We start from the raw sequence: 16,705 nt of genomic DNA, 5'->3' as shown, positions 1-16,705 counted from the left end.
TTCTGGTCACATGATTGTGACATCATCACAGGTCCTACACCTCCAGCATCTAGCAGGTACCAAAATGGAAATGTGTGTTACTAACTATCTGTACTAAGCGGGTTACATGGGGGGAAGTTTGTTACAGTGTGTCACCCCAGTAGTAAGGAGATTACATGAGGAGGAGGTTTGTTACAGTGTGTCACCCCAGTAGTAAGGAGATTACATGAGGAGGGGGTATGTTACAGTGTGTCACCCCAGTAGTAAGGAGATTACATGAGGAGGAGGTTTGTTACAGTGTGTCACCCCAGTAGAAAGGAGATTACACGAGGAGGAGGTTTGTTACAGTGTGTCACCCCAGTAGTAAGGAGATTATATGAGGAGGAGGTTTGTTACAGTGTGTCACCCCAGTAGTAAGGAGATTACATGAGGAGGAGGTTTGTTACAGTGTGTCATCCCAGTAGTAAGGAGATTACATGAGGAGGAGGTTTGTTACAGTGTGTCACCCCAGTAGTAAGGAGATTACATGAGGAGGAGGTTTGTTACAGTGTCTCATCCCAGTAGTAAGGAGATAACATGGGGAGGAGGAGGTTTGTTACAGTGTGTCGCCCCAGTAGTAAGGAGATTACATGAGGAGGGGGTATGTTACAGTGTGTCGCCCCAGTAGTAAGGTGATTACATGAGGAGGAGGTTTGTTACAGTGTGTCACCCCAGTAGTAAGGAGATTACATGAGGAGGAGGAGGTTTGTTACAGTGTGTCACCCCAGTAGTAAGGAGATTACATGAGGAGGAGGTTTGTTACAGTGTGTCACCCCAGTAGTAAGGAGATTACATGAGGAGGAGGAGGTTTGTTACAGTGTGTCACCCCAATAGTAACGAGATTACATGAGAAGGAGGTTTGTTACAGTGTGTCACCCCAGTAGTAAGGAGATTACATGAGGAGGAGGTCTGTTACAGTGTGTCACCCCAGTAGTAAGGAGATTACTTGAAGAGGAGATTTGTTACAGTGTGTCACCCCAGTAGTAAGGAGATTACATGAGGAGGAGGTTTGTTACAGTGTGTCACCCCAGTAGTAAGGAGATTACATGAGGAGGGGGTTTGTTACAGTGTGTCACCCCAGTAGTAAGGAGATTACTTGAAGAGGAGATTTGTTACAGTGTGTCACCCCAGTAGTAAGGAGATTACATGAGGAGGAGGTTTGTTACAGTGTGTCACCCCAGTAGTAAGGAGATTACATGAGGAGGAGGTTTGTTACAGTGTGTCACCCTAGTAGTAAGGAGATTACATGAGGAGGAGGTTTGTTACAGTGTGTCACCCCAGTAGTAAGGAGATTACATGAGGAGGAGGTTTGTTACAGCGTGCCACCCCAGTAGTAAGGAGATTACTTGAGGAGGAGGTTTGTTACAGTGTGTTATCCCAGAAGTGAGGAGATTACATGAGGAGGAGGTTTGTTACAGTGTGTTATCCCAGTAGTAAGGAGTTTACATGAGTAGGAGGTTTGTTACAGTGTGTCACCCCAGTAATATGGAGATTACATGAGGAGGAAATTGGTTACAGTGTGTCACCCCAGTAGTAAGGAGATTACATGAGGAGGAGGTTTGTTACAGTGTGTCACCCCAGTAGTAAGGAGATTACATGAGGAGGAGGTTTGTTACAGTGTGTCACCCCAGTAGTAAGGAGATTACATGAGGAGGAGGTTTGTTACAGTGTGTCACCCCAGTAGTAAGGAGATTACATGAGGAGGAGGTTTGTTACAGTGTGTCACCCCAGTAGTAAGGAGATTACATGAGCAGGAGGTTTGTTACAGTGTGTCACCCCAGTAATAAGGAGATTACATGAGGAGGAGGTTTGTTACAGTGTGTCACCCCAGTAGTAAGGAGATTACATGAGGAGGAGGATTTTTACAGTGTGTCACCCCAGTAGTAAGGAGATAACATGAGGAGGAGGATTGTTACAGTGTGTCACCCCAGTAGTAAGGAGATTACATGAGGAGGAGGTTTGTTACAGTGTGTCACCCCAGTAGTAAGGAGATTACATGAGGAGGAGGTTTGTTACAGTGTGTCACCCCAGTAGTATGGAGATTACGTAAGGAGTAAGTTTGTTGTGCTGCTCAGGGTGACTTGGGTGGTTAACATTCCCTCACATATGTGTCATCCCCCATAGGTTTTGGTATTATATATATATTAAGTGAGGATGTGTATGTCATATATGATGTGGCCCCTGTATGATTTAGGGCCCCTCCTCTCATAAAGGCCCCATCAGGACTCTTTCCCTCCAGCTGACCCCGTTGTCTCCTCTTCTTCTGAATGACCCCCAAGGATGGACGAGGACAGGAATGAGATGACTAAGAGAATATTACACTTCACCTTGGAGATCCTCCACCTGCTGACCGGAGAGGTGAGGTGACCCATCTACATTTCCACCATTGTTGTCCCCCCCCAATCTACATTTCCACCATTGTTGTCCCCCCCCCATCTACATTTCCACCATTGTTGTCCCCCCCATCTACATTTCCACCATTGTTGTCCCCCATCTACATTTCCACCATTGTTGTCCCCCATCTACATTTCCACAATTGTTGTCCCCATCTACATTTCCACCATTGTTGTCCCCAACTACATTTCCACCATTGTTGTCCCCATCTACATTTCCACCATTGTTGTCCCCCATCTACATTTCCACCATTGTTGTCCCCATCTACATTTCCACCATTGTTGTCTCCCATCTACATTTCCACCATTGTTGTCCCCATCTACATTTCCACCATTGTTGTCCCCCCTCTACATTTCCACCATTGTTGTCCCCCCATATACATTTCCACCATTGTTGTCCCCCCCATATACATTTCCAACATTGTTGTCCCCCCATATACATTTCCACCATTGTTGTCCCCCCCATATACATTTCCACCATTGTTGTCCCCCCCATATACATTTCCACCATTGTTGTCCCCATCTACATTTCCACCATTGTTGTCCCCCATCTACATTTCCACCATTGTTGTCCCCCATCTACATTTCCACCATTGTTGTCACATCTACATTTCCACCATTGTTGTCCCCCCATATACATTTCCACCATTGTTGTCCCCCCCATATACATTTCCACCATTGTTGTCCCCCCCCATATACATTTCCACCATTGTTGTCCCCCCCATATACATTTCCACCATTGTTGTCCCCCCCATATACATTTCCACCATTGTTGTCCCCCCCATATACATTTCCACCATTGTTGTCCCCCCCATCTACATTTCCACCATTGTTGTCCCCCCCATCTACATTTCCACCATTGTTGTCCCCCCCATCTACATTTCCACCATTGTTGTCCCCCCCCCATCTACATTTCCACCATTGTTGGCCCCCCATCTACATTTCCACCATTGTTGTCCGCCATCTTTGGCCCCGCTCTATGTTCTGGATGTCTCTTTGTAGTTGAGGTCTCCAGAACTGACCCCAGTATTCCAGATGTGCTCACTAGAGCTCTATACAGGGGGCACAATCTCCTCTTTGTAGTGAGGGAGGAATACTGGGGTCAGTCCCCTCATTGTCTCTCTCCATACACAGGATTACACCATAGTGAAGAAGACATGGGGGGAGTGTGTGGTCTCCAGCAGCCATGAGTATGGAGAATGGAGCAGGGCCCGAGGCCCCATCACGGAGCCTCCACCTCACTCACCGATACATGAGGAGAAGATCCTAAAACTCACCCACAGGATCACTGAGCTGCTGACTGAAGAGGTGACCCTGCTGGGACATTATACAGTAATGGAGGGGTCTGGTGATGACTGGAGAGGTGACACTGCTGGGACATTATACAGTAATGGAGGGGTCTGGTGATTATTAGAGAGGTGACACTGCTGGGACATTATACAGTAATGGAGGGGTCTGGTGATGACTGGAGAGGTGACACTGCTGGGACATTATACAGTAATGGAGGGGTCTGGTGCTGACTGGAGAGGTGACACTGCTGGACATTATACAGTAATGGAGGGGTCTGGTGATGACTGGAGAGGGGACACTGCTGGGACATTATACAGTAATGGAGGGGTCTGGTGATGACTGGAGAGGTGACACTGCTGGGACATTATACAGTAATGGAGGGGTCTGGTGATGACTGGAGAGGTGACACTGCTGGGACATTATACAGTAATGGAGGGGTCTGGTGATGACTGGAGAGGTGACACTGCTGGGACATTATACAGTAATGGAGGGGTCTGGTGCTGACTGGAGAGGTGACACTGCTGGGACATTATACAGTAATGGAGGGGTCTGGTGATGATTAGAGAGGTGACACTGCTGGGACATTATACAGTAATGGAGGGGTCTGGTGATGACTGGAGAGGTGACACTGCTGGACATTATACAGTAATGGAGGGGTCTGGTGATGACTGGAGAGGTGACACTGCTGGGACATTATACAGTAATGGAGGGGTCTGGTGATGACTGGAGAGGTGACACTGCTGGGACATTATACAGTAATGGAGGGGTCTGGTGATGACTGGAGAGGTGACACTGCTGGGACATTATACAGTAATGGAGGGGTCTGGAGAGGTGACACTGCTGGGACATTATACAGTAATGGAGGAGTCTGGTGAGGACTGGAGAGGTGACACTGCTGGGACATTATACAGTAATGGAGGGGTCTGGTGATGACTGGAGAGGTGACACTGCTGGGACATTATACAATAATGGAGGGGTCTGGTGATGACTGGAGAGGTGACACTGCTGGGACATTATACAGTAATGGAGGGGTCTGGTGATGACTGAAGAGGTGACACTGCTGGGACATTATACAGTAATGGAGGGGTCTGGTGATGACTGGAGAGGTGACACTGCTGGGATATTATACAGTAATGGAGGGGTCTGGAGAGGTGACACTGCTGGGACATTATACAGTAATGGAGGAGTCTGGTGATGACTGGAGAGGTGACACTGCTGGGACATTATACAGTAATGGAGGGGTCTGGTGATGACTGGAGAGGTGACACTGCTGGGACATTATACAGTAATGGAGGGGTCTGGTGATGACTGGAGAGGTGACACTGCTGGGACATGATTCAGTAATGGAGGGGTCTGGTGATGATTAGAGAGGTGACACTGCTGGGACATTATAAAGTAATGGAGGGGTCTGGTGATGACTGGAGAGGTGACACTGCTGGGACATTATACAGTAATGGAGGGGTCTGGTGATGATTAGAGAGGTGACACTGCTGGGACATTATACAGTAATGGAGGGGTCTGGTGATTATTAGAGAGGTGACACTGCTGGGACATTATACAGTAATGGAGGGGTCTGGTGCTGACTGGAGAGGTGACACTGCTGGGACATTATACAGTAATGGAGGGGTCTGGTGATGACTGGAGAGGTGACACTGCTGGGACATTATACAGTAATGGAGGGGTCTGGTGATGATTAGAGAGGTGACACTGCTGGGACATTATACAGTAATGGAGGGGTCTGGTGATGACTGGAGAGGTGACACTGCTGGGACATTATACAGTAATGGAGGGGTCTGGTGATGATTAGAGAGGTGACACTGCTGGGACATTAATCATCACCAGACCTCTCCATTACTGTATAATGTCCCAGCAGTGTCACCTCTCTAATCATCACCAGACCTCTCCATTACTGTATAGAGAGGTGACACTGCTGGACGTTATACAGTAATGGAGGGGTCTGGTGATGACTGGAGAGGTGACACTGCTGGGACATTATACAGTAATGGAGGGGTCTGGTGATGACTGGAGAGGTGACACTGCTGGGACATTATACAGTAATGGAGGGGTCTGGTGATGACTGGAGAGGTGACACTGCTGGGACATGATTCAGTAATGGAGGGGTCTGGTGATGACTGGAGAGGTGACACTGTTGGGACATTATACAGTAATGGAGGGGTCTGGTGATGACTGGAGAGGTGACACTGCTGGGACATTATACAGTAATGGAGGGGTCTGGTGATGACTGGAGAGGTGACACTGCTGGGACATTATACAGTAATGGAGGGGTCTGTTGATGACTGGAGAGGTGACACTGCTGGGACATTATACAGTAATGGAGGGGTCTGGTGATGACTGGAGAGGTGACACTGCTGGGACATTATACAGTAATGGAGGGTCTGGTGATGACTGGAGAGGTGACACTGCTGGGACATTATACAGTAATGGAGGGGTCTGGTGATTATTAGAGAGGTGACACTGCTGGGACATTATACAGTAATGGAGGGGTCTGGTGCTGACTGGAGAGGTGACACTGCTGGGACATTATACAGTAATGGGGGGGTCTGGTGATTATTAGAGAGGTGACACTGCTGGGACATTATACAGTAATGGAGGGGTCTGGTGATTATTAGAGAGGTGACACTGCTGGGACATTATACAGTAATGGAGGGGTCTGGTGATGACTGGAGAGGTGACACTGCTGGGACATTATACAGTAATGGAGGGGTCTGGTGATTATTAGAGAGGTGACACTGCTGGGACATTATACAGTAATGGAGGGGTCTGGTGCTGACTGGAGAGGTGACACTGCTGGGACATTATACAGTAATGGAGGGGTCTGGTGATGATTAGAGAGGTGACACTGCTGGGACATTATACAGTAATGGAGGGGTCTGGGGATGACGGTATCATTGTGTGTCAGGTTCCTATAAGGTGTCAGGATGTGGCGGTCTATTTCTCCATGGAGGAGTGGGAGTACGTAGAAGGACACAAGGATCTGTACCAGGACATGATGGGGGATCACCGGCCCCGAACATCACCAGGTAAGGAAGGACATGTATGTTACTTTCCAGACTCTTCTTGGTTAAAACAGAAATTCAGAAACATTATTTTTTTATTGTAATAGAAATGTCCCTGGGAGGACGCACCTCTTACTATTACGGTATTTATTGATGTTGTGCTCAGATATCAGTAGAGTTCTGCCCCTTGTATCCTATTCAGATGGCGGTCCTGTCCATAAGGTGGATGCGGTCATATGCTCCTCTAGCTACAGCCGTCTTACAGATCGATGCGCCATATGAATAGAATGCAAGGGGCAGGACCATGATAACTGAGCACGACTTCAATTGATACCTTATTAGAATCATTCATATGCATGTACAGTAAGTGGCCAACCCCCTGTAAGGATATTGTAGAGGCATAGGGCATTGGAGCTGAGCTCACACAGAGGAGTCGTGACGTCACAAAACTCCGGCCCCGTTGTCGTGACCCTGCAGACACGGGGCGAACATCACTCTGTGCAGCTGCCACTGGTGGGTGTCTGCATGAGAGATGGCTGGGTCCCCAACGGCGGTACCCTCGCGATCAGACATCTTATCCCTATCATTTGGATAGGGGATAAGATGTCTTAGGACCGGAGTACCCCTTTAATAGCAGATCCACAACTGGTCGACAGTCCCTGCGCTGAAATAAATTGCAGGATTGTCACAAGTCAGAAAAATAAACAAAATTGTACAAAGGTCAGGGAAACCAGGTCAGGGCACAAAAAGGGTAAACTGACAAAAGAGACTCAGGGAATACACAAAAAAATTAAAGGGGTACTCCGGTGGAAAACTTTTTATTTATTTTATTTATTGTTTTTTATCAACAGGTGCCAGAAAGTTAAACAGATTTGTAATTTACTTCTATTAAAAAAAGCTTAATTCTTCCAGTACTTATTAGCTTCTGAATACTACAGAGGAAATTATTTTCTTTTTGAAACACAGTGCTCTCTGCTGACATCATGTACACAGTGCTCTGTGCTGACATCTCTGTCCATTTTTGGAACTGTCCAGAGCAGCATATGTTTGCTATGGGGATTTTCTCCTACTCTGGACAGTTCCTAAAAGAGAGCACTGTGTTCCAAAAAGAAAATAATAAGTATTCAGCAGCTAATAAGTACTGGAAGGATTAAGATTTTTTAATAGAAGTAATTTACAAATCTGTTTAATTTTCTGGCACCAGTTGATCTAAAAAAAAAAAAAAAAAAAAGTTTTCCACCAGAGTACCCCTTTAACCCTTCGCTCAAATCCAGGTCCTATTAATGACAGAGGGTTCCCTAGATACTACTACACCCATCAACGAATGATCACATGTAATAATCTATCCATCCCTGTGTGTTCCCTACAGATGGATGTACAGGAGTTGATGTATTCAGTCCCTGTGTGTTCCCTACAGATGGATGTATAGGAGGTGATATATTCAGTCCCTGTGTGTTCCCTACAGATGGATGTATAGGAGTTGATTTATTCAGTCCCTGTGTATTCCCTACAGATGGATGTACAAGAGGTGATATATCAGTCCCTGTGTGTTCCCTACAGATGGATACACAGGAGTTGATGTATTCAGTCCCTGTGTGTTCCCTACAGATGGATGTACAGGAGTTGATGTATTCAGTCCCTGTGTGTTCCCTACAGATGGATGTACAGGAGTTGATGTATTCAGTCCCTGTGTGTTCCCTACAGATGGATGTATAGGAGGTGATATATTCAGTCCCTGTGTGTTCCCTACAGATGGATGTACAAGAGGTGATATATCAGTCCCTGTGTGTTCCCTACAGATGGATACACAGGAGTTGATGTATTCAGTCCCTGTGTGTTCCCTACAGATGGATGTACAGGAGTTGATGTATTCAGTCCCTGTGTGTTCCCTACAGATGGATGTACAGGAGTTGATGTATTCAGTCTCTGTGTGTTCTCTACAGATGGATACACAGGAGGTGATGTATTCAGTCCCTGTGTGTTCTTTACAGATGGAGTCATGGAAAGAAATCGTCTTGAGAGGTGTCCCCGTCCTCTGTATTCCCAGGACTGTCCAGAGGGAAATTTCCCAGAGAACCATCAGGTAGATGACGCTAAAGTCTTCACCAAATATGATCGTAAGGTGACTGAACCAAAGATAATTTTAAACTTTTTCTAATCTGTTTAGGATAAAAATCTGATCGATATTAAGGCTGAGGTTAAAGAAGAGGAGGAGACGGATTTAATGAGTCAACACTGTAAGAAGGGGGAGACTTTCATTGGGTGTAAAAAATAATCCTGTATGGAAAGTGTCACGTAGGGCTGGGAATAGTGCCGCCCTGAACTCGCCATGAACCCATTTCCCTGTCTATTTTTGTATTCACCCTAAACAGCTCATCCACAACTGGTCGACAGTCCCTGCGCTGAAGTAAAGGGCAGGGGTGTCAAAACCATAAACAAAACTTTACAAAGGTCAGGAAAACTAGGTTGGGAAACAAAGGGTTAACAGACAAAAAGACAGACAGAGAATGCACAAACAAATGTAAAATCAGAATCAACAGGCCCAGTCTATACCAGAAAGAGCAACGCAGTACAGATACGGAAGACAGGAGAATGGTCAGGAGACCATAACCAAGGAGGAAATATACACAGTATAGCAAAACAAGATCAAGTGCTGATGCTTAGCCATACAACAGGAAACATAACTTTTTGCGCAGAACCATTTCCTACTAATTACAGAGGGTCCCCTAGATACTACTGCACCCATCATCATGTAAATAATCTATTAATCACTGTGTTCCCTACAGATGGCATCATCGATAGAAATCCACCCGAGAGGTGTCCCTGTACTCTGTATTCCCATCACTGTCCAGAGGGAAATGTCCCAGAGAAGCATCAGGTAGATGAGGCTGATCCTATATCTCTATAGGGGGGTCCTGCAGTCATAGATGTGGGGATAGATTTTGGGGGTCTCTGTTGCTCCTCCTGTCTGCTGTATTGTAGTGAATTGTTCTATATGTCACATCAGGGGGGAGATCTGACTAATAATAAAGTGGAGGATGAAGAAGAGAGGATGAGGGGCCATCACCCGTGTATGAGGGAAGTGAAGGAGGAAATTCCAGGAGGTGTTACCCTAGGTATGTAATAATTCCAGGAGGTGTTAGGCTGGGTTCACACTACGGTTTGTCATTACGGTTCCCGTATACGGCTGGGAGGAGAGGGGCGGGGCTTAATCGCGGCGCCCGCACTCAGCCGTATAGGAGAACCATATTTAATGTATGTCTATGAGCCGACCGGAGTGAACCGCAGCCTCCGGTCGACCACGTTTTTGCCTGCGGTCGGGAAACCGCATACGGCCAAAAAAGCAGCCGACCGGAGGCTCATAGACATACATTAAATACGGTTCCCGTATACGGCTGAGTGCGGGCGCCGCGATTAAGCCCCCCCTCCTCCTAGCCGTATACGGGAATCGTAGTTACAAACCGTAGTGTGAACCCAGCCTTACTCCAGCTATGTAATAATTCCAGGAGGTGTTACCCCGGGTATGTAATAATTCCAGGAGGTGTTACCCCAGCTATGTAATAATTCCAGGAGGTGTTACCCCAGGTATGTAATAATTCCAGGAGGTTTTACCCCAGCTATGTAATAATTCCAGGAGGTGTTACCCCAGCTATGTAATAATTCCAGGAGGTGTTACCCCAGGTATGTAATAATTCCAGGAGGTGTTACCCCAGCTATGTAATAATTCCAGGAGGTGTTACCCCAGGTATGTAATAATTCCAGGAGGTGTTACCCCAGGTATGTAATAATTCCAGGAGGTGTTACCCCAGGTATGTAATAATTCCAGGAGGTGTTACCCCAGCTATGTGGTTGTTTGAAGATCACACAATACGATACTTGAACAAAAATGAGCTTCATGAGTCAAATCACCTGGGCGCGTGACGGTCACTGGAGCCAATGAGCTGCACATCACAACCTGCTGAGATTGTGGCTCCTCGGCTCCAGTGGCCCCATGTGATGTGATGTGATAGGAGCTGTAGTGGGTTGTGCCTTTCCAATGGGGACAGAGAGGGGTTGGGGAGCGAGGAGGCTTGCATGCTGCAGCTTAGCCCGACCTCTTCAAATCGAGCTTAAAAGTAATACATTATTTCAGCTTGGATTAGCATTGCTAACAGATATCTGACCATATTTTTATGCTTTTTTTTAATGCAGAAAATCCCAGTAAGAATTTTGAGGGGAACTTCATGTTATCATTTAATTATAAGGAAGAAGATGAAGATATCATAGAGCGCTCCTCAGGAGAAGACCTCCTTACCCCTAATGTCCATCCAGATCTATCCTATAATAATCCCCCTGATCATGAGGAACCTTCTCCTGACCAACCACACATTGTTACCGCAAGGACTGATCAGAAAGGGGGGAAACTGATTCAATGTGATGAATGTGGGAAAGAGTTTACTACAGGCTCAAGTCTACTTAGACACAGAAGAATTCACACAGGAGAGAAGCCATATTCATGTTCTGTATGTGAGAAAAGTTTTACTGATAAATCACAACTTGTTATACATGGGAGAAGTCACACAGGAGAGAAACCATATTTATGTTCAGAATGTGGGCTATGTTTTAGAAATAAGTCAAGTCTTGATAGACATTGGAGATTTCACACAGGAGACAAGCCGTATTCATGTTCAGAGTGTGGGAAATGTTTTACAGATAAACCAAGTCTTGCAAAGCATAAGGGAATTCACAATGAAGAAAGGCCATACTCATGTTCAGAGTGTGGAAAATGTTTTAGAGATAAGACAGGTCTTGTTACACATGCGAGAAGTCATACAGGAGAGAGGCCATATTCATGTTCAGAGTGTGGAAAATGTTTTACAGATCGGACAAGTCTTGTTAAACATGAGAGAATTCACACAGGAGAGAAGCCGTATTCATGTTCAGAATGTGGGAAATGTTTTACAGAGAAAACAAATCTTGCCACACATCTGAGAATTCACACAGGGGTAAAGCCGTATTCATGTTCAGAATGTGGGAAATGTTTTAAAAACAAGGCGCCGCTTGTTAAACACGAGAGAAGTCACACAGGAGAGAAGCCGTATCCATGTTCAGAATGCGGAAAACGTTTTACAGATAAATCAGATCTTGTTAGACATGAGAGAAATCACACAGGAGAGAAGCCTTATTCGTGTTCAGAGTGTGGGAAATCTTTCACACAAAAATCACATCTTGTTAAACACGAGAGAATTCACACAGGAGAGAAGCCACATTCATGTTCAGAATGCAAGAAAAGTTTTATTACTAAAGACAAACTAAGGCATCATCAGAGAACTCACACAGGAGAAAAGCCATATTCATGTGCAAAATGTGGGAGATGTTTTACGGATAAATCAAATCTTGTCACACATCAGAAAGTTCACATAAGGAAAAAGCCATATTCAGGTTCAAAATAATGATAATTTAATGAAAATTATTTATAAAGCGCTGACATATACCACAGCACATGCAGAATACGGGAAATGTTTTATTACTAATGTAAAACTAAGGAATTATTAGAGAGGTCAGTGTGATGTTAGGAATGTGGGAAAAAATTTACAAAAAAATCTAAGTTAGAAATTCATCAGAAATTACATAGAGAAGAAAAAAGGTCTTTGCTTGGAATTTGGAAAATGTTAAAAGAGGGAAAAAAGTAACCCATATAATTTTTTCCATAGCAACCAATCAGATCGCTTCTTTCATTTTTAACAAGGCCTCTGCAAAATGAAAGAAGCGCTGATTGGTTGCTACGGGCAACTCAGTAACATTTCCTCTGCACAGGTTTTGATAACTCTCCCCCTATGAGCTTAAATAAAGACGCTATTACATTAAATTTATGTCCTTCTGTGTTTTTGTAGCCATTTTTGTCATTAAACCTAATTTTTGCTATTGCACACTTTATGGTAAATAAAAAAAAAATCTTTCTAATGTACTTTGTTTAAAAAAAATTAAAAAAAATAAAGGGAGTTTTCTTAGTGTTTAGAAAAGCTGCCACTAGGTGTCTCCCTACTTGTTTAGAGCACATTTCCCCCCATCTCTTGCACAGACTTTGGACTCCTGCTGGCCTGTGAGAAGTACAAAATCAGAAAATCCTGAGGGTATGTGTGCAGCCTTAGCCAATCATAGCTCATCTCACACTGAACTGCTCTGGGCTGTGTGTAGCAGAGTGAGGGAGGAAGTTCTCCCCTGGATGGCTTCAGATGATGTCACGCCTGCTGGGGAACGCCCCTTCCCAGTCTGTGAATCTGACTGAGACTGAGCAGAAAATACAGAACAATATCAAGGTAGAAAACTAAAAAAATAATAAAAATAAAGGCCGGGGGTGGTTTATCATGATGGGGGCAGTGACCTGGGGGGATTATAACATTTAACATGATCATGAGAGGTACGCTTTAAAGGAGAACTCCAGTAAAAATGAACTTATCCCTTATCCACAGGGTAGGGGATAAATAGCTGATCGCGGGGGGTCTGACCGCTGGCACCCCCCCCCCCCAATTTCAGGGACGGGACCCAGCTTTCTCTATGACAAGCGCGTTTAATCTACCGGTAGCGCACACTCCATTCATTTCTATGAGAGCGCTGCTGATGCCCGACATCATGGGGATGGGTGATCAGTTAATTTTTGCTGGCATTCTCCTTTAACTTTGGACCCTCCCATTACTGCAGAGTATTAGTGAGAACCAATATATATATATATATATATATATATATATATATATATTTTTTTTTTCTTTTTTTCATAGGGCCCTTGGTTCCAGGGTGCTGTACATATGAGGGGTTCAAATACATATTAGGAGCATGACAGAGTAAATGGCAATGATAAAGAGGTAGAGAGGACGTTGCCTGTGAAGACTTAAAATCTACAAGGGGAGGGGAGCGAGACAGCTGGTCTTCTATGGGCAGTTAGAGAAGCAGCCGTTCATAGTGCAGTACGGTGGGAGCAGGGTTATTGTGGGTTCTAGGCTTTCCTGAAGTGATACAGAAAGAAAGATGTAGCTAAGGCTTAGTGCGTTATTCTGTCAGTGTCTCAGTATTTAAAAAAAGAGGTATAAATATAAACGCCCCAGTGGGAGCATGTGAGCATCATTCACTCCCCCCTCCTGGTAGGCCTCGAATGGGTATCTATCCCACAGAATTTATTAAGATATCAACAAATAAAACACAAAAATGTATTTAAAGAAAAGAATGGAAGTCCAGCGCGGTATTCCAGAGCAAAAATAAATGTGTACTGTTATTGCCAGATAAAGGGGGACCCTGCCATATACCTCTGAAACGCATCAACGTGTTTTGAATTTATAAGTCAGGGTCCTCCTTCATCTGGCAATAACAGTACAAATTAATTGATATAGAACCCAAAACATTCATAATTTTTCAGGACGCTTCTCCATCCATTTGTCTGTCCTGGAAGTCACAAAACTGATCCCAGCCCGGCCCATCCCCCCCATGAAGAGGTCACTTCCAGTCCGGTGCAAAGAGCGAATTGGCACCCTGTTGCCATCAGCCCCCGGAGCGTGTTCGATCATGGGGCCGGAGTATTGTAACATCACGGCTCCGCCCCCCTAATGCAAGCCTATGGGAGGGGGCGTGGCAGATGCCACGCCCCCTCCCATAGGCTTGCATTGAGGGGGCGGAGTGTGTTGTCACACGTGGGCAGAGCCGTGACGTCACAATACTCTGACCCCATGATCGGCAGTCATCAGACCCGGAGCGAACATGTTCCGGGGACTGATTCGAACGGGGTGCTGCGTGCAAAATCACGGGGATCCCCCGTGACCATTTTATACACTTTGGGGGAGAGCACAACCTGTCCAGAGGAAACGCTGAGTTGCCCATTTCAACCAATCAGATCCCTTCTTTCATTTCTAACAAGGCCTCTGCAAAATGAAAGAAGTGGTCGCTATGGGCAACGTTTCCTCACGGACTGGTTTTGATAAATCTCCAGTATAATTATTTTCCTTTCTATGCAGGCAGCATCCTTAGGAAAGAGGGTAAGTGTCAGATCGCAGGGGGTCTGACTGCTGCACGGCGTCCCAGCTCTCCTTCTAAATGGAATGCGTCGACCCCCGCACAAAACGGAAGTCGACATGAAGCTCTATGGGAGAGCTGGAGATTTCAGCGCTCCAGCCCTCCCATAGAGACACATTGAGGGGGCGCGTTGTGTTGCCGCTACGTGTGGTGATTGACACGACCCATTTAGTAGAAGGGCCAGGGGCGCCATACAGGAGATCACAGGGGACCCCGCAATCTGACACTTATTCCCTATCCTAGGCCTCATGGGTAAAAACTGTCCTTACAGGGTTGTCCTTAGCAACAGTCTGATTACTTAAAAGGGGTACTCCACTGGTGCCAGAAAGTTAAACAGATTTGTAAATTACTTCTATTAAAAAATCTTAATCCCTCCAGTACTTATCAGCTGCTGCATGCTCCCCAGGAAGTTTTCTTTATTTATTTGGAAGGGTTAAGATTTTTTAAATAGAAGTCATTTACAAATCTGTTTAACTTTCTGGCACCAGTTGATTAAAAAAAAAAAAAAAAAAGTTTTCCATGGGAGTACCCCTTTAAGCTACCACATACTGGGCTCATAGGTAAAAGGAGATCCAAGAAAGGGAGATGAATCGCGCTGCCACAAGAAGTATGTATAGGTAAATTTATCGCACATAAAGGATCGTTCCGTCTTTGAAACGCGTTGCGTGAATCCTTTGTGTGCAATAAATTTACCTATATATACTTCTTGTGGCAGCGCGATTCATCTCCCTTTCTTGGATCTCCTTTTACCTATATTTGCGCCTGGACGCTGGGAGCCGCAGCAGCCGCTATTACAGGATTCCTGAGGTATAGGTGAGTGCATTTTGATTGGGCTCCTTACTATCTCATCCATCAGGTTCCATCCAGGGGCGCGCACCCTGTTCTCTTTTGTACATACTGGGCTTAGGTTGGATGGTCAAAACTCATGACGGTCACCCTAATCCTCCAGCACGTCTGATCATCACTCAAATCCTGCAGGAAGCCTCAGCAGTCTGCACAAATAGAGTGCCAATAACACTGATCAATGCTGTTCTATGGCAGGCTGTAGTAATGGAGCGCCGATAACACTGATCAATGCTGTTCTATGGCAGGCTGTAGTAATGGAGCACTGATAACACTGATCAATGCTGTTCTATGGCAGCCTGTAGTAATGGAGCGCCGATAACACTGATCAATGCTGTTCTATGGCAGGCTGTAGTAATGGAGCGCCGATAACACTGATCAATGCTGTTCTATGGCAGGCTGTAGTAATGGAGCGCCGATAACACTGATCAATGCTGTTCTATGGCAGGCTGTAGTAATGGAGCGCCGATAACACTGATCAATGCTGTTCTATGGCAGGCTGTAGTAATGGAGCGCCGATAACACTGATCAATGTTGTTCTATGGCAGGCTGTAGTAATGGAGCGCCGATAACACTGATCAATGCTGTTCTATGGCAGGCTGTAGTAATGGAGTGCTGATAACACTGATCAATGCTGTTCTATGACAGGCTGTAGTAATGGAGCACTGATAACACTGATCAATGCTGTTCTATGGCAGGCTGTAGTAATGGAGTGCTGATAACACTGATCAATGCTGTTCTATGACAGGCTGTAGTAATGGAGCACTGATAACACTGATCAGTGCTGTTCTATGGCAGGCTGTAGTAATGGAGCGCCGATAACACTGATCAATGTTGTTCTATGGCAGGCTGTAGTAATGGAGCGCCGATAACACTGATCAATGCTGTTCTATGGCAGGCTGTAGTAATGGAGCACAGATAATACTGATCAATGCTGTTCTATGGCAGGCTGTAGTAATGGAGCGCCGATAAAACTGATCAATGCTGTTCTATGGCAGGCTGTAGTAATTGAGCGCCGATAACACTGATCAATGCTGTTCTATGGCAGGCTGTAGTAATGAAGCACTGATAACACTGATCAATGCTGTTCTATGGCAGGCTGTA

The 16,705-nt window shown here is 45.4% G+C and overlaps 1 protein-coding gene across 1 annotated transcript; it reads left to right on the top strand.

The window, feature by feature from the left end:
- The first annotated feature begins 12 nt into the window (after positions 1-12).
- On the top strand, positions 13-12,584 carry LOC130296750 (zinc finger protein 436-like). Its single transcript, XM_056548633.1, has 10 exons — positions 13-56; positions 2,298-2,376; positions 3,546-3,719; positions 6,622-6,742; positions 8,375-8,437; positions 8,710-8,801; positions 8,886-8,955; positions 9,505-9,596; positions 9,726-9,834; positions 10,910-12,584. The coding sequence occupies exons 2-10, from the start codon at positions 2,299-2,301 to the stop codon at positions 12,148-12,150; spliced, it is 2,040 nt and encodes a 679-aa protein (XP_056404608.1). The 5' UTR covers positions 13-56; position 2,298; the 3' UTR covers positions 12,151-12,584.
- The last annotated feature ends 4,121 nt before the right edge of the window (positions 12,585-16,705 follow it).

This window comes from Hyla sarda, chromosome 12 (assembly GCF_029499605.1).
Source record: "Hyla sarda isolate aHylSar1 chromosome 12, aHylSar1.hap1, whole genome shotgun sequence".
In the NCBI taxonomy this organism is placed as follows: Eukaryota; Metazoa; Chordata; class Amphibia; order Anura; family Hylidae; genus Hyla; species Hyla sarda.
The sequence above is the reverse complement of the archived record's forward strand: the minus strand, read 5'-3'. Positions and strand labels throughout refer to the sequence as shown.

Excerpts from the sequence above, each read along its gene's own strand:
- LOC130296750 (XM_056548633.1), top strand. The coding sequence starts at position 2,299 with ATGGACGAGGACAGGAATGAGATGACTAAGAGAATATTACACTTCACC. Across the intron at positions 8,956-9,504 it reads GGATTTAATGAGTCAACACT|ATGGCATCATCGATAGAAAT; the intron begins GTAAGAAGGGGG and ends TGTTCCCTACAG. Across the intron at positions 9,597-9,725 it reads ATGTCCCAGAGAAGCATCAG|GGGGGAGATCTGACTAATAA; the intron begins GTAGATGAGGCT and ends ATGTCACATCAG.